Genomic DNA, 27,995 nt, shown 5'->3' with positions numbered 1-27,995 from the left:
GTTTCCATCAGCCAAGGGAATGGGGGGCTCCAAGGGTACCAGGCTTCCCACTGCACCCTGTGGCATCCCTCTGCCTGCCAGAGGAGCTTCTTCCTGATCCCCCTTTGTCCCATATATTTGTGTAGTTGTGTCTGCATTTGTGTGTGTTACAGCTGCCTGTGCCCCCACGAAGCTGCCAGCTCTGGAAGCGCTGGGGAAGCAGTGGGCAGAGCGTGGAGCCTGCGGCAGTGGCGTGGAGCAAATCGCATCAGATGCCAGTGTGGAGTCACTTAAACGAGGTAAGAATTAGTGTGGGGCGCTGATGAACTCCCCCTCGGCTGCCAGCAGCGGTGTCAGGGAGAGAGCGAGAGCAGAGCCGGGGCTAATTTGATTTCTCGGCTCCGTTAGTGCTGGCAAGTCACCTCCCGGGGAGCGCAGGCAGCGCCGAGCTCTTTCCCCTTATTGAATCTGGGTAATGAAAATCACGGGCAGCGCCACCACGGCGCTGGGGACCCTTCCCCGCTCTGCCCCCTGTGCCCCGGCCTCCTGCACCCACAACAGGCAGGATGCGGCCGAGGGGGCGAGGACCGCGCAAGCGGAGCCTCTGCTGCAGCATCATTAACTCTGGATTTTCTCCCCTGGGTATTAAGTCCTCATCTTAAAGAGATTTTAATGTAGTTCCTCTCAGTCCTCCTATTATCAGATATCTCATTAGTGTGATCTACTGTAGCTTCGCCCTATGCAGGGGCTCTTGCGGGACTTTCTGTGGGATGGCTGATTCCAATCGGCAGCACCCAGATCAGATTTACTTTCTGAAATGGCGTAATGGGATTTTATTAGCCCTGTAATCTGCTGCGTGGTAACTGCTTTTCTGGGAATCAAAGCGCCGGGCATCTGGGGCTTCCTGAGGCTCAGCCCTGCATCCTGCTCCAGTGGTGGTAAAGGCTGGGGACAGCACAGGATCCAGGCACAGGGTCCCTGCCATGAGAAGGGATAAGTGATGCTCAGAATCCCCCATCCACAATAAGACGAGAAACTCCCCATCACCCAAATCTGCCCTTCCTGGGAATGAAACCAAGCTGGAGGCTGCAGGGACCAGGGCAGGCGTGTGGCTGAGCTCTGTGCAGGATGGGTGCCGCGGCGGGACCAGGAGGGAGATCTCAGGAGAGGGGAGCAGGCTCCTCCATGCTGCCAGGACTCGCCTTTCGGAGCGCATTTGGAGCGTCAAAAGCAATAAAGCATCACGGAGGAGCCCTGGCAGCGCGGCTGCCGCTGGCCCCAGCCCCATCACGCACCCGAGGCCTCCCATTAGGGAGCCTCACACTCCCCGAATTGCATGTCTGCTATGATTTAACGCTGTGAGACATGAAATAAACACTGTGTGCAGGCAGGGCTGGCGGTGCCGCCATGGGCGGGCTCACAGCAGCCCCCTGCACCAGCGCTAGGAGATGCAGGACCCTCCTGTGGTCCTGGTCCTCAGGGATGCTCAGGCTCACGGCATCCCCAGGGTGCTGCAGGGGTCCCTGGGGCCAGGGGGCACCCAGGGTCTTCCTTAGGTACCCATCTTGTGCAGCTGCAAGACCAAAATGTCAGGAGCAGGTACTCGGTGTAGTGCCTTTGCAGGTAAAAGGCTTCTCACCCCAATTCAGTGCTTGCCGAGGGGGGCTGGTGGTGACTCACACTACGATCAAAGGCAGCAGAGCTTTATTTCAGATCCGCGGTGCTGGACCATGAGCATGGGGGCCAAGCACTGCTGGTCAGTGAGGTTTGTGGTGAGGAGGAGGACAATCCATCACCCATGGACCGGCCAAAAATCACCCTTGGCAGGTACTAAGCCTGTCCCCACCTCACCAGCAAAGGAGCCTGATGCCTTTAAATCCCTCAGTGAAGGGAGAGGAGCACTTTCTTTCCAGTCCTCTTCCCCATTAGACACCCTTCAGGTGTTAGCAATATTCTGCCACTGTTTCATTGCCAATTAAAGCCAGGTAATAATAAGCACATGAAGGAATTTGGAGCCAATTGCTGTTAATGAAGGAGATCCAGCTCATCCAGAGCAGGACAGCAGCCACGCATTGCAGGCACGACGTCACCCGAGGTTAGGCAGGAATTGCCTTGCTGAGAGCAGATCCAGCCAGTGTTCAGTCTTGTGTGACTGTTCCTTTTCCTCTTACTTTTACAGGAGACGCATGCCGGAGGCTGGGAGAGGGAAGCTGGGCTCCAGCGCCCCTGCAGCTGCAGTGGCTGTGTGACACCTTCCCAAAGGTAGGATTGCAGCAGGGATTGGGCACACACCGGCTACTGCAGTGCAAAACCCTTGTGTCTGCCCCTCTCACCTCTCACCCCAGCTCTTCTGCTCTGCTGTAGTTTTTAAGAGATGTTTCCCATCAGAAACCACACCGCTTCCAGGCTGGATGTGGGTAAAACCACGTTGGCCATTACAGCTGGGTATTTTTCCCTTCATTTTCCATGGAAAATGAGAAAGATTTCAAGTGAATCAGAAAGGTTAATTTGGGGTGGCAAGGCTGTTAGCTTTGGATGCAAAACAATTGAAAAGGTCTCGCAAAAAGCCTCCTTCCTCTCTTTTCCATTGGAGTCTGAGACAAGGGGGCACAAAATCACAAAATGGAATATAGAAGCCTTTAGAATTAGTTTTAAGTAGTGTTAGGTTTGATGCCTTTGTAACAGTAGCAATGGGAAATCACTGAGGTGCATGATACATAGAGAAAAATATAAATAGAGTACAGCTAGAGAACATACTGAGAATTCTCACAAGAGAGTCATTATAGTTGTGACATAGCTCAAGAGAAACAGTCTAGAAGAACAGGACACAGGATAAGGAATATCTGGGAACCGCAGGTGTTCAGAATGGGCTACAGTTCAACTAACCGATAAGTAGGAGGATAGGAGGATTATTATGTCTCTGGTGCTAACGAACCAATTAAACTGGTATGAGCATCTACTGCGCATGCTTCAGAGGCTGCCAGAAGTGATGAAGATTGTTGGAAGAAGTAAACAACCCTCAGAGACCACCCCCACAATTCTGTACGCATGCAGGGAACTTTCTGGAAAATTATGTCATCCATATGTAGCCTCATGAACACGTATGTATGCCCAGTGGCTATAAAAGGATGGCTTGTGTGGCAATGGGGAGACACACGCTGGGAAGAGCTATCCCCCGTGTCTCCCGGCGCCACAATGAGGAATACCTGCTTGTCAGCTTGAAAACTTTGTTGGCAAGTTTGTTCCTGGAGTTTTCTCCGAATCAGGTGCAACCCGCAGCCAGAGCAGCCGGGGGCAGCAGTCAGGCTCTGCCCTGCGGCCCGGGTGCCAGCCCTGCCAGGGTGCCTCAGCAAGTCCTGGTCCTGGTCTAGGCTCCCACAAAGGAAGCCATTCTCCTTCCCCAAGAAACATGGGCAGGCGAGCTGGTCTTGCGGGGTCCTGGGGCATAGATGGCTGGTCTAGGGGATGCTCCGGGTCCAGGGAAAATCCCTGGCTCTCAGGCCAGGGAGGGAAGGCAGACAGAGATGTGAAGCAAGGCAAGGAGGACCAGAAAGGTCAACGCATGGGGACAGCCCTGGAGGAGACAGTGGCCAGAGGTGGACTGTTAGCACATGTGCTCAGCTGCATGCAGGGAGCTGCTGATGGCTGAGCTGCTGCTCTGGGGGTCAAGGGGAAGGTGAATGTGTCGAGGCTGCGTGCAGGGGATCATGCCCTGATCAGCCTGCAGCCAAGGATTTTAAAGGAAGCAGGAATTTAGGGGTATCTCTGTCCCTGCGTGCTGAGCTGGAGACAGCCCAGCTTGAGGTGTTCGTGTTGGGGGGTGGGTTTTGCACCAAGGGGGAGATGAAAACTTCCTGCTGTTTCTGTTTGAGAACAGGAATTGAATCCCTGTGGAAAACCCACAGACACCGTGCCTGGAAAGCTCATGAGTTGTGGGTGACGAGTCCTGGAGCTGGGATGTGACAGAGGGGCAGCGAAACCTCCTTCATCCTGCTGTGTACCACTGGAAGACCAGGTGAGAAATTCCTCCTCCACGGGTCGTTTGCTCACGTGTATTTGGCACCCACTGATGTTCCCTGCCACCCCCGCTCCCCCGGTGCTAATACACGGCTCCAGACTGGCAGGGGGGTCAGTTTTTAAAGCACCCACAGTGCAAATCACTTCCTTTTGCTAGGACAAGGCTGCCTGGAAAGGCCCTTGGACATGCAGGGAGGGAGGGAGGGAGGGGCAGGTCTTCACCTGAGGCTGTGCAAACAGCCAGCGTCTGTCCTGCACCCTAATTAGTCACAGCGGCATTAATCAGGCTGCTAAACATAATACAGCCACCCCCCTGACCTGGCGCTCCGAGTGCGAGGCTGAGCTGCTCTCTGCAGCCTTACGGTTAACTCCGTGTTTAAGGTAAGCAAGCCCCGTGGGAAAACTCCGGTGTGGGAGGTGCCCGGTACCCGCGGGGGACGGCCGGGACCGAGACAGGGTTAAAACGAAACTTGTGGTTGTTTATTTGAGTGTTTTAAACGGTTTCCGTGTGCCAATGGGCAGCGACACACGGACATACGCACACGCACATACATACACGCACATACACACGTACATACATACACACATGCACATACACACACGCACATACACACGTACATACATACACACACACACACATACACACACAGCCCCCGCCGGGCCCGGCTCTGATGCCCGGTGGGGCCGCGACCGGGGCGGTGCCGGCGGCAGGCGGCGGGGCGGGCGCATGCGCCGGCCGCGCTCCGGGCCCGCATGACGGCCGAGCTGCAGGCCGCGGGCGGCGGCGGCGGCGCGGTGAGACGGCAGCGGCGGTCGGGGGAGAGCGGGAGGCGGGGAGGGCGCGGCTGGGTGCCCCCGGGTGCGGGTTCCCCCCCGGGGGGCTCGGTTCGCGCCCCGTGTTGCAGCGTTTTCATTCGGAACAGCGTCCGGGCGCTCGCCCGGCTCCCCTTGTCTTTGCCTTTGTAGAGATGGACGCGGGCGCTCCGGTTTGGGGAGCGCAGCGGCTGCAGCCCGGGGAGCGCGGGGGGCTCGGGCAGTAACCAGCTTTCCCCATCTCCAAACCAGCGCCTTGTGCCACTAACGAGCGGCTGCGCTGACCCCGCGGGGCTCTGCTGAAGCTGCCTCCCGAGGCAGCCGGAGCGCAGGGCTCAGCGCGGCTCGGTGCTCCTCCGCCGTGCCCGCCCTGCCGCCAGCTTACAGCGGTGCCTGCGCTTTGCTGTGGCGGCTTGGGCTGCACGGGGAGCGCCCCCGGGAGTGGGAACTGGGCGCCGGCCCCGTCGTTGTGCGTTTGAAAGCGGCTCCCGGTTGCGCGGGGACGGTGTCGGGACGACAACACGGGAGCACGTGGTGGTGGTGGAGGGGTTGTTCAGCGGCCGCTGCTTCCGCCCGTGCTGGGAGCTGGTCGGTGAAAGCCTTGGTCAGGAGCGCGGGCATTGTTCCTGCTGCCGCCTCCCGGGTTTTAGTCCTTCAAATCCGTTTTCCTGCTGCCATAAAAACTGCACATGAGGTGCTGAGGCCGAAGGCTGTGGCTCTGCCAGCTTCTTTCATGCCACCGCCCCCCTTTTCCTCCTCCTCCTCCTCTTTGCTTGCAGTTATTTCTGGAACCCCCTTGAGCTGCTGTGGTGCGCTCAGACCCTTCCCTGCTTCTAGCTTCTCATCAAAACGAACTGCTGCTGAGCCCACTGAGTCACCTTCGAGTGGGGAAAAGGGCACAAGCTCTCTGTGCCATCCCTCACTGGCCGAGCGTGCAGTTCTCACCTCCAGTGCCCTCCTTCCTCTTGGTCGTGCACTCCTCCCCTGTTGCTGTAATTTAACACTAATAGCGTTTTGGTCCGTGTTGTTGTTTTTCTGGCAGGTAAGGCTTTGGTTTGGTTTTTCCTTGTGGCTTATATTAATAGTGGCAGCACGCTGGTGTTAATTACCAGCTCTGGAGCTTGTTTTAAAGCACCCCGGCACGTAACCTCAAACAGCCACCAGCCAGAGCAGTCAGAGCAACACCATGTGTGTGCCCCGAAAGCTGCTCACTGTTGTGCTCCCAGTGGCTTCTGTGTGCTGCCCCTGGGAACTGGCTGCACGGGATGAGCTCTGCGCTGTTAACACAAACCTTCCTCCTCACAGGCTGAAATAAATTGTGCTGGAAATCATTAGTACATTTGATGGTAGCTTAGAGCACCGGATCTGTAATTAGCTCTTGTGGTTGCAGCACTTTGTGAGTCTGCTTTTGGTGGAGCACAGAATCATGCCCTGTCCTGCCCTGGATCTCGTTCTGCAGCACAATTCCTTAGCCAGGGTTCTTTGCTCCAATGGAAAAACGTGCCCTGCGGCCTTTGGTGGGGTTGGCTGCTCGCTGAGGCAGCAGAATTAGCAACATGATATCAGTGCTTTGCCATTGTGGAGGTATGTATGCCCTGAGCCCTGGCTTCTTGGTGTGGGGTTCCTCACCCTACTGCCTGCTGGGCCTGATGCTTTCCTGCGCATCCTGTGCGAGTTGAGCAAAAGCAGGATTCCAGGTGGGAATAACTTTTTGGGGGAGCTCCCTCAGGAAACAGTCCAGGACTTTTCTGTGTGTTGCCCACTTTCTTGCACGCTGTCTCTGGTGGTTATGTATGAGGTAGTATCTGTCAGCACTATGGGTGGTGGCACAAGAAGTAGGTGCCTGGGTGGAGCCCAGGCTCCAGTGGCATGAAAGCATCCTACATTGTCTGCCAGTGATGAGAGGAAGTAGAAACATGAATTTATCCATTTAGTTATGGTTAAACGTGATCTTCAGGAGCTGGGATTTGCTGGCCTGTGCTGACAGCAGGGTCCTGCATAGCCTTTATAAATCAGGCAGACACGATGCAGCCTGGCTGGTTTTCCATCCTCCCCATGGGATACCGCTGTTGCAGCTGAACAGTGGCCACAGAAGGGGACCTATGGCATCAGGGCTGGCTGCTGGAGGGGGTTCCTGTGAGAGGGCTGCATCTGTGGCAAGCCAGGGCTGCGGAGATTTCCTATGTCTGGGAAGCAGTGTTTCTGTCATAGTTTATTTAAGCGGTTGAGCTGAAGAGCAGGCTGTTGACCGTGGCTTAGGGCCTGAGTGAGGCTCTCCCTGGCCCTCGAGCGGCTGTGGTGGGGGAAGGAGAAGCGACTGCAGGCTCCTGGGCCCCTCTCCTGACACCTCATTGTCAGTGAGAAATGACATGCACAAATGGCATGTGCAGCCAGACTTAAAATAGCCCCTCGCCAACGCCCCGGCGGCAGGCAGCCTCCTTATATGTCCCGCTGCACATGCTGGGCTCCCCGGGGGGGGCTGCCCCTTCCCATCGCAGGTGCCCAGCATCCCACAGCCTCTCAGGCCTGCTGCCGTCCTCGTGGGGTACAGCGGCTCGAGCCTCAGCCTGCAGGTTTAGGGGGAAGATCTGGGTACGATGTTGGTGTAACCGGCAAGCAAGTGTGAGCAGGTTTTTGTGCCAAGCTGTCAGTAAAAGGGAAAGGAAGAAGCAATACTCCGGTGAGCCCTTGGTGAGCCTCGCAGGAGCAGCTTGGTGTCTGTCCTGGTCGCCTGTTCACATAAGCTTTCTCTATTTCTTGCATGTAGGACTGCCAGATGCTTTTAGACCAGCTGAAAGAGATCACAGGAATTCAAGACTCCTCTTTCCTTCATGCTGCTCTAAAGGTTGGTGCCTGTTGTCATTGTTCTGTGGAAAGGAGACCTGAGAGTCAGGCAAGTTCGAAGCACAGTGCATGGGTCGGGTGGGCAGCCTGGGACAGCGATTCGGTGTGTGCTGGGTGGAGCAGTGTGCTTCCTGTGAGGGTGGTGAGCAAATCCTCACTGCTTTTCTGCCCCTCGCCTGTGCCTTGTCCAGGTGTAGCAGGGAAGCAGGTGGAGACACCAGGCTGGTTTTGGGGTTCATAGGGTTGTTCACCTGCATCTGCAGCAAAAGCCCCCACTAAGCAGAGCGCAGTTCATTGTTCTGGCAGTGGACCTTAAAACCTGCTCTGCAGCAGCGTGTGCTGGGCTAAAACTTCATAAACATTTCCTGGGGGTTGTGCAGAGGGCTGTTACCCAGGGATGGAGAACACACACCTTGGACCTGCTGGGTGGTTATTGTCCACGTACACTGCTGTGGGAGCTGTGGACAGCTGCGGGAGCATTGCTAGCTTCGTGGCTGGTGGTTGTCTGTCACCAAAACAGTCTTTGCTCCAAAGCAAGGAGAAGTGGGAATCTCAGGTGCTTGGAGAAGCAATGTTTACCTGGAAGGATTCCTCCTCATGCTGCATGCTTTAGGATTTGGAACTTGTGGTCTTAAAGTGATTGCAACTGCATCAGTCTGGAATCATCATCAGAAGGATGTGGCTTGTGCTGATAGTACACAGAGAGGTTTGTTTACCAAAATCCGTAAATATCTCATTAAACAGTAATGTCCAGAAGATGTTAGAATACATTTAAAGCCTGTAGTGCTGCTCTGAAGAAAGCCCTGGCTCAGTAGGAGACTCGGTAAGGTCTTGAAATACACAGAGAGTTTGATTCCTGGGAGTCTCTCCTGGTGGCAGTGTCCTGTCGTGCTTCATGCCTACTGTGACTCTTGTAAGGGGATCTCATTAGGGAAATGAAATTAGTGGAGTCAGCATTGTCTAGTAACATAGCCAAAGTGCTCTCCGACAGAGACATTCTGGCCTTTATTCGTTTGGGATTTTACTCCTGCTTGGCACCAGCAGGTTCCTTGCTCCATACCCAGGAAAAGCACAGTTGGTGGTAGTGTGCATATCTCTACGCCAGATGCATTAAATGCCAGGCAAGCGTGCATGAAATAACCCTGCCACTATGGGTTTGTTTTCCCTTATCATCCTGCTAGGCTGCTAATGGAGACCTGATGGAAGCAGTCACCTTCCTGACAGAGGAGAATGCCCAGGAGCCAGCTCAGGATGTGGCTGCTGCAGAGCCGTCCGCTTGGGAAGGGAGCGCAGTGGGCAAGCAGCTCCCACAGAGTGAGTCCTTCACCTCTGCTCGCCCCTGCAGGTGCACGTGGTCCAGCCTGAGCTGGAAGGGGAAGTGTGGGTCCTTCTGCCTCCACCAGCACATCCCTGGGGGAGAGTGACTTACCAGGGGTTTAGCAGTGACTGTAGGTGGCACATCACAGTTACAAAGCTACCCTCCTTCTAAACAGTTGGTCTTGGCTAGCACAGAAATCCCAGAAAGCTCCTAAAGCAGAGCAAGCGGAATGGAGAAGGGAATCCCTGTCAAGGCATACATTGCCTTCGACAGCATCTGCTGGCAGAGCAGGCACTCTTGAGTGTTTGCTGTCATATCTTGAGGAAACTTACAGTGTTTGAGCCAGCAATTTGACTACATGAAAAACGTTTCTGTAAACATTATGGGTATTGGCAGAAGCAGCTGTCAGTTTGCCACGTTCACATGTGAGGAGTGTCACTGTGGACTGAGGTAGCTGAGAATAGTTTCTTTAAGCCTTTTTGCTAATGACACATCTATTAACTGGAGCTTTCCCAAGTGATATCATCATGGGCAGGTTCACAGTGCCAAACGTCTGCTGGGAACCTCGCAGCAGCACCCAGAAGAGCACAGCTGCCCCTTGTGCCATCTAAGGCTTCCACCTCTTCCAAAATGACTCCTTTCCCTTTCTTCTCTTTCCCTATATAACTAGTACATGAAATGGCTCATAGCTGTGCATCCTGACATGAGTGAAGGGAGGTGATTCTCTGTGATCGTGCTGATTTCATTGCAATCCTATGTCACTTGTCAGCACTGTGCCAGGGCATAGCAAATACAAGCAGCAGCTGAGGTGCCTGTTTCAGTATTTCAAGAGGTTTGCAATGCTCCCTCAAGCTCTGAATTTGGCTGTAAGAAAATCTGGCCAGCAGACAGCTGCAAGGTCTGTCCTGTTCTCTTCGTCCAGCCCACTCAGTGGCTTTTTAGGTTCCCTGGCGTGATCCAAGGCGCAAGGATTTGTATCTAAAGCCTGAGCTAGGAAATGCTGCTCGTATCAATGGAAAAATCATATTGGTAAAGTGTAACATTTTCTAGAAGTTCCTTTTAAAGAGGAAACTGAACACTGCCTCTGCTTCCAGATGTTACTACTGCACTTACCTCAAACAACAAAGATGACCTCCGTGCAATCGACACGTTCACACCACTGGCATCACCAAAAACTCAGGCTGCAGAGAGGGATGCTCCGGAGAGGTCAGTAGCTCCATGAACTGCATTTGGTTTTCCCGGTATTGTAAGTGGGTTCTTCAGATGTTTACTGCCAAACAAACTAAAATTGCCTACCAGATGTATGCCTTCTGCTTTTAGAAGGTGCTTGGGTTATGGCTGTCCCTGGGTAGAAGTAGAAAGAGCAGGTTTCAAGGTGGCTTAGTTGGTTGTACTGGTGTTACAGCACCTACTGCAGAAACAGCTTGAAATTTCACATGTTGATTCACTTCCCTCCAGTCAGTACCTCTCCATATCCTTCTTGCTGTGGATCAGATTTGCCTCCAGTAATGACTGAGGCCACCAGTTCTGTGTCATATAAGACATTGCTGCCTGTTGTGCTGGATGTCACCCCACAGCACCCAGCTCTAGTGTCCCACTGGTGGCTAGGGGAGGGTACAACCATCGTTGCAGAGAGCCTATATGAGATGGTGTTTCTTTTGTCACAGGCCACAGGAAGTACATTCTGCTGAAAGCAAAAGCGGCTCCAAAAGGAAACACTGTGAAGTCTGGGGAGAGAACCCCAAGCACAGTGACTGGAGGAGAGTGGGCGACTGGCCTGTTGGGGTGAAAAACATTGGAAACACGTGTTGGTTTAGTGCTGTCATACAGGTAACTGGATGTCCTGGAGTCCAAGTGTTTATCAGTCAGAAATAAACATGCAGCAGCTCTGTGAAGTGGTCATCGTGAGCTCATCGTGGATGAGGGAGCGTGACTGTGCCCAGATGAGACTTCTGGTTTGATTTGATACGATTGTGATTTACCCTGGGCGTGCACAGAAGGAGCCAAAGAGCAGTTAAATGGACTTTGTGTAACTATAGATACACATATAATCTGTGCATACGTACGCAGGGGTTTTGGTGTGGTGATGTCCAGATGCTTACTGAATGACAAGCTGGACTGGCAAAGGGCACTGATAATTTAATTTTACTTCAGTTATTGTTGGCTCCATAATACACAGTGTATCATATTCCAGTTAATGGAATATGCTGGCATAGATGCTGGAATGCATAAGCAGCAAGGCAGTTTATATTATTAGTGATAACCTAAGCAAGAAGGGACAGCAGTAAGTGGAACTTAGGAGACTGGTCTCTTCTAACCATTTCACATCATCAGATAGACATCAGTCATGTCTCCAGCTTTGAGAGGAATTAAGACATCTTCAAATGGGCCCGTTTCTCACTGGGACTTGTTCCTGGATGCTTTTCCTAAGCTTGCCTATGGCAAACAGAATACTCTTTCCTAAAATGGTTATATATATGTGTATGTGTGTGTGTATAATGTCCCAGAAATAGCAGGATGAGACTTTGTTCTCTGGTGAGTACAAATGTGCAGTTCCAGCACACAGACTGCTCACTTGGTCAATGTTTATTTAGTACCACGCGGCCATCGGAGGGTTAGAAGTTAAGGAAAAAGCTGTTGGGTAAAGAGTGACTCTGGGGCAGGAGTCGAATACTCGCAGACACTAACTGCTCCTTGCCTCTCCTCTCCTTTCAGTCTCTGTTTCAGCTGCCAGATTTTCGGAGGCTGGTCCTTGGGTACAACCCCCCAGAGCTTGAGCTTCAAAGCCGTCACACTCGCACTGTAAGTTTTCATCGAGGGACACTGTAAAGTTCCCCTCTGTTGCAGTATCCTGTCCTGCTCTTTCCCTAAGCAGATTTAATTTGGGGCCATCTGAGACCGCTGTGCCTGTGATAATGGCTTCCAAATAGTCAGATTACGTTAAAGATAAATTTGGGAAGTGCTTTTCAAGGACAGAATCACTGTAGAAAAGAAATTGGGTGCTTCTTGTAAAGCTTTCCCTCTAGAGCTTCTAACTGTGGCGCGGGGAGAAATTTGTGCCATACAGCTTCTTTGGTAGCTCCAGACTGCTTGTTTCTTCGCATGCACTGTAGAAGAACTGGTGTTTGAGCCAGGCTGAGGGTCCCTTTACCCCCTATGCCTGCTGAGAGCATCCGTAGCAGAAGGTGCTTAGAAGATGTTTAGAGCAAAATGCACATGGAGAATAACCCTTTGCCTGTTGCATTGTTCTGCCTTGTGGCCGCTGCTGTTTAAGAGACTTTGCTTTATTTGTGTCCCTGTGTGCTCTTCATGCTCCAAAAATCCTCAGATGCAGACAGAATAAATACATAAATTCACCAGCTTCTGCTTTCTGTTATAGCAAGCATTGCTTCTGATGCTCTTGTCTCTCAAGGTTTCCTTTTGGTTAATTTTGTGTCTTACATGCATCCTTCTTGCTTCCAAGAAATGCCACTGCATGTCCTTCTGCTTTGTCCTTTTATGTCACCCCTTCCATTGGCTGTTAGCGTACCTCCCGAGGTGTGTGCATGCAGTGTTCTGTAGCACTTTGGTTTAAGATGCTCTCTTGTCAGTTGTGGGAAGGGTTTGGCTTTTCTTCTTGCAATGCAGGAAAAGAGAAACATTGCATTCATGCTAGAACTTCAGTGTCTGTTTGCCCTAATGCTGGGGACCTGGCGCAAGTTTGTAGACCCTTCTGTAGCGCTGGAACTCTTGAGGGATGCGTTCAGATCCACTGAGGAGCAGCAGGTAAAACCACGCTGAAAAGCCTTTTGCGTTCTTGAGAGCAGCAGTTGCAGCCACAACAACCCTATTTCACTTCATCCCACTATGGCTTTCAGAGGCCCCTTCCCATGTTTGTCAAGCGCCAAGCAGCTGTCCCTGTGCCATTTAGGGGAAATGTACGTGCGTGCTAATTAAACAGGCAGCGTAGCAGCGCGCTGCCAGCGCCAGCTGGGCCGTTGGGGAGCCATCGCTGTAATTCCCTCTGATCTAGTTTTCAGACGAGCAGAGTGTTCATTATGGGTCTAAATCAGCACTTTAGTTGCAGGCTTCCTGCAGCAGGGTGGGCACAGCAGCACCGCTCGGGTCGTGTGCTGGAGGGTGGCGAAACCAGCAGCCGGTGAAGGCACTCACTGGTTGCTGGTACGCTTGACTCTCGACTTGTGTCTCTCTTCTAGCAAGATGTGAGTGAATTTACACACAAACTGCTGGACTGGGTGGAGGACGCATTCCAGCTCACTGTGAATGCCAAGTGAGTTTTCTGTGGTCCTGGGAGGTTGATGCTGAGGAGAAACAGATTTTAAATGGGATGCCTTAATAAATGAGAGGGCTTTACACAGAAATTTGGAGTAAATGAGAGTTCCTTGTTGCCTGAGGATGATGCTCCTTAAGCTCAAAATATGCTCCTGAAGCGTTACGTCTGCATTTCCTATATGTAGGACTTTGATCGGTGCCCATATGGCTTGCAGGGTAAATAAGCTTTTTAGAGGAGCTCAACAGAACTGTGTACGTGGAAGATCTGGGGGTTTGGAGCTGCATTTCCAAAGGTAGTGCTGTAACTTGCACCCTGTCTTGCCAGTGCAAATGTTATAATGTGCTTTTGAGCATGAGAAGATCCCTCTGCATTTTGTGCTTGGATAGAAAACTTTGGGGACTGCAGACAGGTTCCCGGGCCAAGGCTTAGGTTGTGACTGGGGCTTTTCTGCATCCTTCAGCAGTAAATGGATGTGTGCTTTTTCTTTCTGAAACAGAAGCCCCGAGGACAAGTCTGAAAACCCAATGGTACAGCTTTTCTATGGGACTTTCCTGACTGAGGGTGTCCATGAGGGTGAGTTGGGGCTTTGGTAGATTCCCTTCTCAGCTCCTTTGAGTGTTTTAATTGATAGCAGCAGTGATGCAGCATTTTGTTGCACATTCCCTGTGAAACTGCCTAGTTCTGTAAATGGTCTTGATAAAATGGACCATAACATTTACAAAGTCAGTCTTCTGAAGACATTAAATGCTTGCAAGTGCCCGTGTTTTGAAAGCAGTTGGTTGTAAGGAGGCTTACCCTGACAGAGGTGTGAGCAGCTACACAGTTCTTGCAAGTAGTGCCTCTGACTGGTGCTGGCAACAAACTCTTTGAGCTAACCAGAGTGTTTTGTTCTCTCAGTTTCACTCATGGGCGTTGTATCCTTTCTGTTATCCAGGCAATGCTTTTTCCAAGATCGAAACCTTTGGTCAGTATCCCCTTCAGGTAAATGGTTATCGAGACTTGAATGAGTGCTTGGAAGGAGCCATGGTGGAGGGAGAGATGCAGGAAGCAGCCACATCTCAGTCGGGCAAGTACAGGCAGGAGGTTAGTTCTACCTTTTGTGTTGAGCTTTTGGTTGCCTGCTGCAGAAGATGCAGCACGTATAGCACAGGGGTGTCTCACTATAGTCTAACAACTCTAAAAGGCAATTGTAAATGTTCTCTATGAATGAGTACAAACTGATATGTTTGTATCTCTCGTAAATGTATGAACGCTGAGACACCAAGTCCATGCTTATTTGTAAAGATGTGTTGTCCTGTGTGACCAATTTGAGGAGGATGTTTTAAATTGAAAAGGTGAACATCTGCTGCTCATGCAAGTGTGATAAAGTCTCTCTCTTTCTATTGAAGCCTACCTGTACCTGAGTAGGGGGAGAACCACTGCCTCCCTCTTTTTGGAGGGTAAAAGTACAGTGCTTAACTCTATGGTATGCCATTTGGAATTTGTATCTTTCTCCCTATTACAGTGTGTGTTTGTTGTTGTTTTTTCTTCTCGTTTCCGCTTTTATCTTCTCTGCTGATTTTTTTTTTTTTTCTTTTTTCCTCTTTTTTGTTTTTGGTGACTTTCTGGTGTTTTTCTTTTTAATCTCGCAAATCACAAACCAATCATAAAATACTCAGTTGTAGCAAAGTGGAAAGCAAAGGTGTACCATCACATTCAGCATCCTGCATGTGCAATTGCAGCTGAGAAGTTAGCTCAGAGAAAGAATGGGACTTTACATGAAGGCGTTTGCAAAGGGGTCTGACATAGAGAGGGCAGGGAAAGGTATTTCAGTTCTATGAGAAATCAGGTCTGGGATGGGCAAGCCTTGCCCAGCTCTGGACTCAGTGGCCTCAAATCCTGTTTCTGCTTTTCCTAGTTCCTGCCTGAAACTGTTCAGATGCATTTGCAGCCCGCATAGGTGAAACCATGGTAGGCTGGTGCCAAAGGGCTGTAGGCAGCTGGTTGGGCCGGTCCTTTTCAATCCAAGCTTTTTAGTTCCTCCAAATCAAAACTAAGGGAAATGGACTGATCATGGAGATGTTTTAGTTATTGTCTGTACAGATAGAAGGAAAAGGCTCCTGCTCTGTCTCTAAGAAATATGACTGGAAACACTGTGCATCTTAATTTCACTTCCTAGGGTGTCGTGGCTAGAGGACTGCGTGATAGGGGACATAGAGAATAAGGTGCATTTTGTCTTTTGAGAACGTAGGTGAGTGTGCTGAAGCTCTGAGCATCAGTGACATTAACGAGAACTTGCCTTTCTCCTAGGTAATAGGTGCATAAATCATTCCTGCTCTGGGCTTCTGGGAAAGCTGTAGTGTGGAGGGCAGATTTATTGTGGCAGGACAGCTGACATGAATCCTGCACAGGAAAATGAGCTTAGCATGCTCATCCCATGTCCAGGCAGGAGCACCGCCGGGGTAGTGCAGGCTGAGGCAGGAGAAGGAAACCTCTGGCACAGGGTGCTTTAGGTATTTGTGAACCCAGCAAGAGAGGAAGTGTAAATCCAGTCAAGAGTTGTTCTTTCAGCCTGGCTCTTCGAAGCAGTGTGTGGATTGCAGAGGAAGTGGGGGTCTCCTCTGACCCTCCTGAATCCAACAGTTTGTAAAGAGCCTGAGAGAGGAAAGGGATCAGGTACTGCCTGAGGACTTCCTTTTGTTCTTCGTCATTGCATGTGACCCACATTGAAAAAGAGTTCTCTTAGCTGACACACAGAGGTTGTGCAGTGTCTGCTAATTTTGTAAAACTCAGGGCTGGACCTGTTAAGAATCCATCAAGCTGGATGCATCAGGCAATGAAAAGGAACTTTCTGAAAGCTGTTGTGAGGCTTTTTTGTGGTACAGATGTAAAATGGAGGCAGGAATTTTAATCTCATAAAATCTGGCTTTCTGACTAATCATTCCGTGAAGAAAATTGTCACTGATTTGGTATTTAAAGGCAGATACGTTTAGGATGAGTCTGAAATCCCGGAGGATCTGTCACCTCAAACCAAGTCCCTCTGGGGGCACTTGTGCTTTTGTTCCAGCGCTGGTTTACAAAGCTCCCCCCTGTGCTGACCTTTGAGCTCTCCCGATTCAAGTTCAATCAGTCGCTGGGACACACCGAGAAGATTCACACCAAGCTAGAATTTCCCCAGACCATTTACATGGACAGGTGAGTGGTGTGGAATGTTTAAGACCTTATTGTCATTAAAGACATTAAAAGGGTTGTGCAGGTGAGCAGGGAAGGATTCTAAAACAGTTGCAAAAGACAGTGAATGTTAGGAGTAGACAAATCTGATGTGGCTCTGTACTCCCCTGCTTAGGTACCTCTACTGCAGTAAAGAGCTTATTCAGAAGAAGAGAGAAGAGGTTAAGAGATTGAGTGAGAAACTGGTGATTCTGCAGGAGAAACTGGAGAGGTAAGGAGTCGGCTTTGGTTTTGTACCCCCTGGAAGCCTGCAAATGCTTCCATTTAAAAGAGCTTTCTAATGGAACAAAAACTTAGAGGGGAAGGAGAAACAGAACGAGCTTGTTCCGAGAAGCATCTGCATTAGTTTTTCTATTAGACAACTTCTCTGGCATTATTGATTGGGGAAGGAAGGAGATCAATAGGAATTGCAGACAGGCAAAAGATTTCACATGCCAGGTGCTCTGTGTAAAAGTCCCTTTGTTTGGCTTTAAACCCGCTCACAGTTTGCACTCTTTGAACTGGCAGTGCTGTGAAGTAGTGGCAGGCAGAGGTGCACTGTGTCACAGTGGCCCTGGTGGGGTCTGTGCTCACCAGGGGCTCGGGGGTGCTGTGAGGACACCTCACATTTAAGCCCATGCATAGCATCCTGCAGGGACAGGCTGGGGTGGAGTCGATGGTCTGCGCAGCGCTCGGCTTGGTCCTGTGCTGGGGTTTGTGGCTGAGCCTTGCTGATAGCGCAGCAGCGTTCGGCCGCTGCTGAGCACTGCCCCACTGCCTCAGAGCTTGCCAGGTCAGCTGCGGGGAGGGTGAGTCCTGTCCCTCTGCAACACCTGCATATTCCCCTCCTTCCTTCGCTGCTCAAACCATCCCCATCCTGACCCAGAGGGTTCCCCCCTGTCGCTCTTCCGTTGTCCCCTCAGGTTTAACCACTCCCAATCCTTTGTGCATTTTCCTGTAGGTACCTGAAGTACGGCTCTGGCCCGGCCCGCTTCCCACTGCCCGACATGATCCAGTATGTGCTGGAATTCGTTGCCACAAAGCCAGCTGTGGCTCTTCCTCCTGCTCAGGACTCCCAGACAACACCCCTGCAGTCCCAAACCGAGCCTTGTGTTTCAGACGCGCTTTCACAACCAAACGGGTTAGTAAACAGAAGTAAGAACAGTGTGCAGGAGAGCACTTTGCCTCTCAGCCCAGCGCTCCTGGTTTGTATCCTGGGAGCTGGTTACTTGTCTGGCTCTGGGAGCATGGGGCTGGGCTGTCTGAAGGCCCACACAAGCTTCGCTCACTGCTTTGCTCCTGACTTGGTTCTGTTTGTGTAAATATAATGCTGCATCTAGTCTGTTCCTTTTCCTGTTCCAAAATCATCACCATATTCCTTGTCTCTGCAGCAATTCTGAGCTAAATGATAACCTCTTTTTGGTTAGCCTACTAATTTTTTTGCTTCATTAACCAGTAAATTACTGCAATATTGGATTATTACAGGCCTGGCCAGCATGGTTGCTTTACACTCTAAATTAAGCTGAGTAAATACATGAGTTTCTTGTAGTAAGGGAAGGGATTTTTAGAACTGCTCATTGTGGAATCTGTGCTTGCAGAGTTCTGGCTTTTATTTGTCCACTGCTCTTGGATTTTGCTTCATAGCACACTGGAAAGGAGGGACAGTAGGACAGAAGATGGAGCTTTCTCTTCGCCTCAGCAAGACTCGAGTGCTCCACGCCAGCCTTCTGCTGCAGCCCCAGCAACGTCTGAGCACCCAGCTCCTCATGTGGTTTCCGAGGAGGAGCTGAATCTGGTTCGGACCTGTCTGGAGCGATGGAGAAATGAGGTCGAGCAAGACATACAAGGTTGGCCCCAAACATACTTGTCGTGATCTTTGTTGAGTGCCAGCCCGACTTCCCCTCTGTTGCTCCAGCCAGATACACCCTGAACTAGGAATAACCTTGTACGCACTTCAGCTCTGCTGTTAAGTGTCTTTGATAGTTACTGCAGGGTTCAAACTTTGAGGTGGCAGGGGCTGGAATAGGCTGATGGGCAGTCATGAATTCTGATGTATTTCTCTCACTTGTGATGTTCTTGGCAGATCTGAAGAGATCTATTGCCAGAATCAACCTGTCCATTGAGCAAATATACTGTGACCCCCTCCTCCAGCAGGTAGGAGATGCAGCTGCGTTGGGGAAGTACTAAAGTGATGTTGCTGTTACTGGTTTTTGTTAGTAGCTGTCAGCTGGAATTGTCCACTTTGTTGTATTTCAAAATCCCAGTGGTGAAGCAGAGAAAGGATTCTGTATGAAAATCCTGTTGCTTTTCCCTGCACAAGTCAGTTCTCACTCTGTAGGAAAGTTTACCAAATGAATCAAGTGTCTTGCACCAGGTTACAGCTATGAATTTACTTGTAAATTTTGCACAGAGGTCAGAGAAAATCCTTTACTGAGCGTCCCCCTGAGCACTGTCCATGTGCACTTGCAGGTTCCCTATCGCTTGCATGCGGTCCTGGTACACGAAGGGCAAGCGAATGCTGGTCACTACTGGGCCTTCATCTACGACCAGCCTCGGAAAAGCTGGCTCAAATACAACGACATCTCCGTGACAGAATCCTCGTGGGAAGAGGTGGAGAGAGATTCATTCGGGGGCTTGAGGAATGCCAGTGCCTACTGCCTGATGTACATCAGTGACAAGGTGTCCCGCTCTGTGGCAGGTACTGGTGCCAGAGCTGCTGCTTAGTCCCACGTTGGTTATCACCGTGTCTCTCTAGCTGGTGTGCCCATTACGTTCCTTAGCTTCTCTTTGGCACAGTTGTCCTTTGACAGCGCAAAAAACTTAGCCCCAGATAGAAGTGAAATAATTTGCTCCACGCTCGATTCCTTTCTAAATCCTTGGTAGGGTTGAAAAGTGAGGAATGAACTCCAGTGGTGAGAGCAGGTACAGTGCATTGTTAACATGTACAAACATTCAGGCTCTCCTCTTTTGCCACTTTCAATATGCCTCTAGTGCTGGTGGTTTTCACTTTGACTCCTTGCAGTTTATATGAGAGTGCTGCTTTTATGAGGGCATGTGAAACACCTCCCGCTTTCTTTCTCCTGTTTTTATCACTTTCTGACTCGTTGGCTTGGTTTTTAGTGATCCCATTACATTGAACCTAAGGGGCTGAGTTTTTATGCAGCCTTTCCTGCTGCATGAGGTTTTGGTGGCAGTGGCGTAGACTTGCAAGTATGTGTGCAATGCCAATGTATAAATAGTTATGTGGAGAAATTACTGTGCACGTGGCACTATACATGGCAAACAGCTGTGGAAGAACCCAATAATTTCACGCGTGGTTCATTTTGATGTATTAAAGAGAAGAAACAATGGAGAACTGTCATCCTGTTCATCACTAAATGTGGCTGATGAGGATCTGGAGGTCGTTCTTTGTTTGGTGCCTGTGACAGTTCTGTTGCTGAAATGAATCCATGGTTTGGTTTGGGGTTGTTTTTTTTTTTCCTCCTATTTAGTGCAGTTTTGTGGGGTTTTGAAGATGCTTTTGCAATGGCTGCATAAGAAATCTCCAGTGTAGAGGACTGCCGTTTGCTTTTGGTACGTTCTAGGGCTTGTCTCAAGCTGATGCTACTGGGGTTTTGTGCTATTTTAAAACCAATACTGAAGTAAATCTAAAAGGTGTTGAAAAACACCAGGGCAGCATTCATGCCATGGAACCCGCACAGTTCCCCACCTTTATCTGCTGTGTAGGGTCCTAGGTACGATCTCTCCATCTGGGTTGGGAATTTTCCAGCTATTGGCAGTTGAAATACCATTTTCTGTACAATTGTAGCCCTTGAGTGAGGACGCATTTCTGACCAACTGCATCAGCAAGTGCTGCTTCTGGACTCCCTATGGTAAATGCTGTCCGGTGGTAGAACAAACTGGGTTTTGTTGCAGATAACTCTGGAGATTTGTCTTTATTTTTGCGCTTGTTTTTAATGAAACATCCTAAGTTACAAAGCTAGGAGAAAGTTGGGTTTTCCCCATTTGTGCCTCACCCGGTTTGAGTGCAGTGTACTCGGTGCCTCGTGGTGGAGCCCTGCTGCTGTTCCTTTACATGCCAGCCTTGTTTCTTCCAGATGCCCCCGAGGCTGGGCAGTTTCAGAAGGAAGTTGAAGACTTGCCCCTGGACCTGAGGCGCTTCATCCAGGAGGACAACTGGCGGTTCGAGCACGAGGCCGAGGAGTGGGAGGAGGAGCAGTCCTGCAAGATTCCCCAGAGGGAGCCTTCGCCCACTTCTGACTCGCAGGACCTCTCCTCGGAATCAGGCCCCGGTAACGCCACGGCTGTTTTCTGTTCGTTTAATGGCCATGGGCTGCTCTCAGTTCACTGCCAGACTCGTTTATTTCGTACAATACCAAGTGGAAACGCTTCAAGTGCCGCCCTCTGGAGAGGGAGGGCATTACTTGGCCATCCCTGCTGGCACGTGCCAGACCCGCAGCAAAGAGGCACGCAGAAGCCTTCACCTTGGGGGTGAATGCAGCAGCCGCTCCATCCTGTGCAGAGGCTGGGGGGGTTCTGTGGTGATGCTGCCGGTTGCGCTTGCTGATGGCCCTGCTCTGCCGCACAGATCGGCCCTCGGCCTGCGCCCGCTCCCTCTCCTCCGAGCACGCCCGCATCGCGCAGGAGCAGACGGCCAAGGCCATCGCCAACAGCGCCGACACCTACGACAGGAGCGGCGCCGAGGCCGCGCTCTGCGAGGTAGGCCCCGAGCCTGGCCTGGGGCGCGCTCCGCTCTTCTCTTGTGTTGCTCTCCTCGCCTTCTCCGTGTCTGTGCGATGCTGTAGCCGTGCCGCCTTCGCTCGGTGCCCTTCTGCTTTCCTGTGCTTTGCTTTACTGCCTCTTACTCTTTTTCTTCTTTTTTCTTGGCCACAGCCCAAGGAGGTAGAGCCAGTGAAGGCCCAGGCGGGAGAAACAGCCCCTACGGGTCAGGCAGAGCAGCCCCAGGACGCTAACGAAGCAGAGCCTGCTGCCCACAGTAGCTCACAGGTCTCTGAGGTGGAAATCCCCAGTGTGGGGAAGATTCCCGTTAGATCCGATGCAGACGGATATAATGAGGAGGTACAGATCCCAATGCAGGGGTCGATTGCTGCTGGTCATTAACCTCTGGCTTTGTAGCTAGCTAGCTTTGAGCTTTGCTAAGGCTGGGGGGCAATAGCAGTGGAAACACTGCTGCTTGCAAAGTGCCTGTTCCCACCGTGAGAATGGACACTGCCAGACCAAATCCTTGACTAATTTTGTGTCTAAATGGCTCCAGAAAATCAGCCCTGTAAAAGCACCCAGTCCTTGGAGCTGCACCTTGCTCCTGTGGATCGTCATTCTGGCACAGCTATGTCCAAATTGGACCTAGCTGTATTAGTCTATGTACAGGCCTCCCCACTGCCTCCAGTTTCATTTTCATGCCTATCTCAAAGACATTGACCGCTGACAGCATGACTTAGAGCACCCGGCTGCTGAGGTTTTGAATCTGCCTGTTTAACCGCGCTCGTACGCACCCGAGCAGCACTGTGGAAGTTCAGTCTTTTCCACAAGTGACCGTTACTCCTTGAGCACATTTAATGCATGCTCGTGTGGAGCTGCTCCCCCACAGGCACTGCTCCCTCCTTTGCATGCCTGAAGAAGATTGACCTTGCCCAGAGGCACATGGCAAGTGAGCTTTATGTTCTCACTTGTTGAGTTTACAAACTCAAGGTGTGGAGTGAGCAGCCTTTAGACCTTTAAGCACTTAAAGCGCCCTCCTGCATGTAAAGTGCATGTGATTGATGGAGTAAGTAGTACACCAGGAAATGGCAGCTCTGGCTTTATTCTGCCTGTATTTGTACAATTTCCTTTAAACCTTCTCTCGTGGAAGTTTCTCTGTTCTTCACCATGCCTTCTCTTCTTTCCCTGTCTGTTACGGTGTTCCCCGTTCCTGTTTGTTTCCCTGCTTTCCTGGTAGGTGATGCTGAGTCCAGCCATGCAAGGTGTCATCCTGGCTATTGCAAAAGCCCGCCAGACCTTTGATCGGGATGGGTCTGAAGCAGGGCTTGTTAAGGTATCTGATTTGCTTGCTAAATCCACTCTCATGGATACCCATGTTCACAGAAGGAAGGATCTATGCTGCATTGACGTGTCAGGAGTGGGGAGGGAATGGTTTGTGGAGTTTTCCTTCTAGCTAACAGCCTCTTTGTCCTGCATGGTGGTTTCTGCTCTCATTGTGGTGACAGATCCACGGGTTCTAAACAGTCTTTAGACCATGTAAGAAAGAGCCCGCTCCCCCAGGGGAAACCACCTCCTGCCTTTCTCTTTTCACTTTCTGCTATTTCTCCTGCTTATTCTTTTAGCATCAGCGGTTCCCTCGGTCTGGGTACCACAAAGTAGCCTTTCTTTGGGTGCCTTTCAGAACCTGTTGTCTAGGCAGGAAACAAACCAACACTCGTGAAGTTTTGTTGGTCCTGAGCATGCTTTCTGTGACCTCTCTTGTAAAACATGTCCTTGAGAAGCGTCTGCGTTGAGCAGAGGGGTCAGAAGGAGTGAGTGCTGCTGCATGTTGAAGCTGGGGTTAGATTTTACGAGCAGGTAGATTGAGCTAAGTGTGCCACATGGGAGAAGCAACCAGTGCTGTTAATCTGCAGGAACATAAATCACAAGGTAGTCTTGCACCTCGCTACAGAAACAAGCGTGTTACAGTTGATTTGAACAAGACGAGCACTTGCAGGAGGGCCTGCCAGAGCTGCCTGGGGCACCTGTACCTGTGTTAGCCCTTGTGCTTTGTTGGCAGGCGTTCCACGAGGAGTATTCCCGACTCTACTTGCTTTCCAAGGAGACGCCGACCCCTCAGAACGACGCCCGGTTGCAGCACGTGCTCATTTACCTCCTGCAGAACAATGCTCCGCAGCAGGTCGTGGAACGGACCCTCCTGGAGCAGTTTGCAGACAAAAACCTCAGCTATGACGAAAGGTTTGTGCCCCGATCCCGAGGTGGGGCTTTTCCTGGGGCCTCACTCTTCTGATCCTGGTCTCCTCTCTGCTTACACGGAGCAGGTCCATTAACATCATGAAGGTAGCGCGAGCAAAGCTGAGAGAAATCGGTCCTGAGGATGTCAATATGGAGGAGTACAAGGTAAGGGACCCCAGTGCTGCCCCTGCTCCCTCAGCTGTGGCAACTGGCACTGCCCAGGTGAGGAGCAGTCGCTGGCACGGCTGTTGGCACATCCGTGGTGTCGGTGGCAGGGAGCTGAGCGGGAGGCAGGGCACACAGGACACCTCCTTGGCTGGGAGGAACGTCTGTGCAGTTCACTGCGCTGATTTATGTGTCGCTTACGAGAGGTGCCTGAGCCCTTCAGAGCGCAGGATGTGACGTGCTTTGGCTCCGGGAAGGAACGTGAGGTGCGTGTTGTGGGTGACTCTGACGCTCTGCTTCCTCGCAGAGATGGCACGAAGACTACAGCCTCTTCCGCAAGGTGTCCATTTACCTGCTGACAGGGCTGGAGCTGTACCAGAACAAGAAGTAAGTCCCTTCAGCTGTGCACTCAGATGAGGTAAGCTGTGGGCTGACAGTAAAGGCCACTTGGACAGACTTCATCTTCCTGACCTGTGGTGGCCTCTCTGTCTTCAGTCATGTATTTGTGGCCAGCAGGCTTTCTTGTAGCTTGCTGATAGCCCTTTCTGGAATCCATAGTCAGCCTTGCTTAGCACTTGAGATATTTAGCAGGTTCTTAGAGCTTCCCCGAATTTATCCACTGTGAAGAATTCCCGGAGGTGGGTTTGCAGGAACAAGTGCCCCCTTTGGACTCCCGTATTAAAACTAAACTTGAATTGGGCATTTTACTTTGTGTAAACACATGCTTTGGAGTACTCTAGGCACTTAAGAACCTTTAAAAGGCGTTGGTTTCCTCCTCACTGTTTCAGAACCTGTATTTTACATGAACACAGTGCAGTGCGGGGCAGGACAGTGCCAGTTTGTGAAGGATTTGTAATTGGGAAATGGATTTTTCCAATGCAGAAAATAAACTGGCTTTCAGAAGTTCTTTGTGGATGGAGGCAGAATCAAGTCCTGAGGGGGTTAGAAGTGAGGAGATACCAAATTCAGGTGGGCAGGTTGCCAAGAGGCGGGCTGAGAGCTTCCCTGACCTGACCCGATCCCTGTCAGCTGTGCTGTTTTCTCACCGGGGGGGGGTAGAGGCTACAAATGTGTGCAGGAACTGAGCATGCTGCTGCTGCTGCTGCTGCTGCACGCAGAGGCCAAATGTCCTGGAGCAGACCTGAAAGCGTCAGCGCTGGCGGCCGTGCTCGGGGCACATCGTACTCCAACTTGGCTTTAAAGGGGTGTTCCTGAGGCACTCATTGGCACCCTGGGCAAAAAGGAACATTAATTCCTGGGTGGAGGGTATCTGTCCGTTTAGTCTTTGGCAGTGAAATGAAGCTCTTCCTGTTGGGCCTGGTGGTAGTTACCATCCAGGCCAAGAGGAAGGTGTTTCCTGAGGTGACACTCTTCCCCTCCTAGGTACCAGGAGTCACTCACCTACCTGGTGTACGCCTACCAGAGCAACACCAAGCTGCTGCAGAAGGGCACCAAGAGAGGAGTGAGCGAATCCCTGATTGCCTTGTACAGAAGGAATTGTCTCCTGGTCAGTATGCTCCTTCCTGGAGAGGCAGGGAGGGAGCAGCCTGTGCTACAGTTTGCTTCCCGGCTGCTCTTGGGCATTGCCCAGGGAGTGGGACTCCTTTTCGGGGTGTCCCCTTTTAGGAACACACATAATGAACACGCCACGTGTTTGGGGAAGGTTCGGGTGCTGCTGAGCGTGCTCTTGGCTGTTAACTCGGTGCTTGTGTTAACTCAGTGGTCACGTTGGTTTCTGTCCATTCCCATCCCTCTCCCCCAGTATTTATTTCTGACAGCCTGCTCTCTCTGAGCAGATGATGATTTCCTGTTCCTCGGGGGCCTAAACAAGAGCATCAAAATGAGGACTGCTTTTAGTTCATGCTTGTGGTTGCCAAGACCCCAGTTTGCTTTCTGTGGTGTGAACCTGGCACTGGTTCTGTCAGTCTCTGCGTGGTCCCCGAGCTGTGACCCTTCCTGACAGCATGCTGGTGACGTGTGCTTTGTGCTTGCTTGTCACAGCTCTGTCCCCTGATTCTCCCTCCTCCCCTAGAAGCTGAATGAAGTGGCAGCATCCATGTTCGTAAGCTGTGAAGAAGCTCGTGTGACAGAGGGCATTAGCATCCTGAACGAGCTGATCATCCCCTGCATGCACCTCATGAACAACTTCGAGATCTCCAGGGAGGACATGGATGCCATCGAGGTCATGAGAAACCGCTGGTGCTCCTATTTGGGTTGCGAAGACATGGACGGTAGGGCATGGTGCTGGCCTTGCCTTTGCTGTGGCTCTATGGGCAGGGCAGTGTCTAGGCCTGAACTCCTCTTCAGGAGAGAGCAAGGGAATTTAGCAGGGTCCAGGAGCACAGCCAGAGCTGCAGAATCCTGGGTGGGGGAGCAGATCCAGGGGTCTTTGTGTGGTGCTTTAGAGCTGACTTTACTGGGAAAGCCGATGCTGTGCCCCAGGGAACCCGGGGTGGCCCTGCTCTGTGCGCCCTGGGCAAGGCTGGGGACTGACACCGCTCACCCCTGCCCTCGGGAGCCAGAAGCTGATTCTGTAACACCCATCATGGCTTTATAGCCCACAGCCCCAGAGCCGTCTGGGGTCTTACTCTTGTGGTGCCACTGAGTGCCTCCTCCTCTCCCCTCGACAGCGAAGCTGCAGATGAGGCTGGGTGAGGTCCTGCCCCGGCTCCTCGACTGCCCCAGCGAGGTCGTCGTCCTGAAGGAGCCGCCGAAGATCCGCCCCAACTCCCCCTACGACCTCTGCAGCCGCTTTGCAGCCGTCATGGAGTCCATCCACGGCGCCTCGGCCGTCGCCGTGCAGTAGCCCGTGGCTGCGCGCCACTCGTCGTCCGCCGGCAGCGCTTGAGAGGGAGTGGGGAGGGAAGGGGCGGCTCGCGCTCAGAGCTCTGCTGCTCGTACGTAGGTGGCAGTGGCACAGGCAGCATTGCACTTCAGAGACAAAACCTCACCACATAAAGCGGGGTTCTGCTTCCGCAGCTTCCTGGGCACGGATCCTGAGGCCTGTGACAGCCACAGAGCAAGGGTCCGCTCCTCTGGTGAGCGGCCACGAGCTGCTGTTGGCCTGTCAGACACCTTCACATCATCCTGAGGGATGGTCCTGCCAAGCTCCTGCTAGCAGGAGTCGGGGCTGTGTCATCAGGAAGCAGGGATGGAGAGTGGCTCCCGCTCTGTCCTATGGGCAGCTGAGTATTCTGGTCAAGCAAAGCAGGTTTGGGGCTTTTGTGTTTTGCCTGGCAGGAGCAGATACACAAGAGTCTTCCTCTTCACTGAGAAAGCAGTGAGAGGAGGAGGTTCTCTTCTGCCTGGCTAAGGGAGATCCAAAGGGCAACCCCCCTCAAACGTCCTTCTTCCCTCAGGGGGCTCACTGTCAGGTGAGCATTAACAGCCACTGAGGGCTGCAGTGGGCTCCTTTTTCGTGGTGGTGGGCTTTTCGTGTTGATGTTCTGTAAAATAAGTGCCCCGTTTGCGTTTCCCTCAGCGGGCACCTGTGTTCACGTTGGGCGGTGGCGGTTGTTGGGACCCTGTTTGTTCAGACTATGCACAGTTGTTCTGAAAGTGCAATAAAAGCATTTGTTCTATGTTAGAATGAAAACACTTCCTTTGTGGTTTCACTCCACTCTGGTGTTGCAGGGCACGGGCTCATCTTGGGTCCCCGGGAGGCCACCGGGCCAGGCGTTTCCTGTGCTTTAGCCAAAGCCCATCTGTGTTTGGCACCTCTGAGCAGGCGAGCAGAGGAGTGGGTCCTGAGGAAGTGCCTGTGTTCACTGTCAGTGCCAGAATCTCTCCCGAGCCCTGAATCTCTCTGAGCCCTTTCCCGCTGCAAGCTCCACTGCAGGAGCCCAGGGGCTTTTGGAAGAAGGAGCCTGCACTTAAATGAGTACAGAGGAGGGACAGTAGCTCCCTTCCTGCAGCCAAAACCTCAGTTTTCTTCATTAATGAGGAACTGAAACATTTAATTAATTACCTATTGAGCTGACACCATGCCCCTGTGTTGTAATGACACCCTTCTACCTGCTGCTGCTGGCTCTGCTCTGACCAAGCACAAATTTCTTGACAGCAGCACAGGAGGAGGAGGGAGACGCAGAGAGACACACGCAGGGGTGAGGTTTTATCCCAGCACATTGGACACATGTCCCCAGGACTCATTCCTAGCACCAAACTCATTGTAATGAGCAGAGCTCTCAGAAGGATTGTCAGCGTGGTCCCACCCTGCTGCTGGTGTGCTGCTCCCTGTTGTTAAGGAATAAACGGCTCCCGGGGGATAATCCTGCATCCTCCTGGTGGTTTTACATGAGGCAGAAGTGCCATTACCTGCAGGGATTGTTGGGGCCCCGACAGCCAGGCCTGTGTTGGGCCCTGGGATGCTGCAGAGCTGCTGCTGCTTTCTCCGCTTTGTCCCCATTTGCGGTGATGGAGAGCAGAGGGAGGAGACCTCCAACC

The 27,995-nt window shown here is 51.7% G+C and overlaps 2 protein-coding genes across 7 annotated transcripts in view; both read left to right on the top strand.

Moving 5' to 3' along the window:
• UBE4A (ubiquitination factor E4A) overlaps positions 1-27,995 on the top strand; it is a 130,252-nt gene that overhangs the window by 85,057 nt on the left and 17,200 nt on the right. The gene's annotated exons all lie outside the window — the stretch shown is intronic.
• On the top strand, positions 4,721-26,643 carry USP28 (ubiquitin specific peptidase 28). Of its 6 annotated transcripts, none has more exons than XM_062608524.1 (26): positions 4,721-4,791; positions 7,577-7,654; positions 8,835-8,967; positions 10,066-10,177; positions 10,639-10,801; positions 11,687-11,773; positions 12,599-12,736; positions 13,168-13,241; positions 13,741-13,817; positions 14,179-14,327; positions 16,291-16,418; positions 16,570-16,665; positions 17,395-17,574; positions 18,078-18,280; positions 18,517-18,587; positions 18,903-19,131; positions 20,531-20,725; positions 21,022-21,152; positions 21,327-21,512; positions 22,390-22,485; positions 23,212-23,390; positions 23,474-23,552; positions 23,860-23,939; positions 24,936-25,059; positions 25,585-25,783; positions 26,183-26,643. In XM_062608524.1, exons 1-26 carry the CDS (start codon positions 4,750-4,752, stop codon positions 26,356-26,358), a joined length of 3,405 nt encoding a protein of 1,134 aa, XP_062464508.1. In that variant the 5' UTR covers positions 4,721-4,749; the 3' UTR covers positions 26,359-26,643. The 6 variants fall into 6 exon arrangements, with proteins under 6 accessions (XP_062464508.1, XP_062464512.1, XP_062464511.1 ...); XM_062608526.1 differs by lacking the exon at positions 4,721-4,791 and adding an exon at positions 6,577-7,489; XM_062608528.1 differs by lacking the exon at positions 21,327-21,512.

The sequence above is a fragment of the Pezoporus occidentalis genome, unplaced genomic scaffold (assembly GCF_034315485.1).
Source record: "Pezoporus occidentalis ecotype Australia unplaced genomic scaffold, CSIRO_AGI_Poc_V1 ctg130, whole genome shotgun sequence".
Lineage (NCBI taxonomy): Eukaryota > Metazoa > Chordata > Aves > Psittaciformes > Psittacidae > Pezoporus > Pezoporus occidentalis.
The sequence above is the reverse complement of the archived record's forward strand: the minus strand, read 5'-3'. Positions and strand labels throughout refer to the sequence as shown.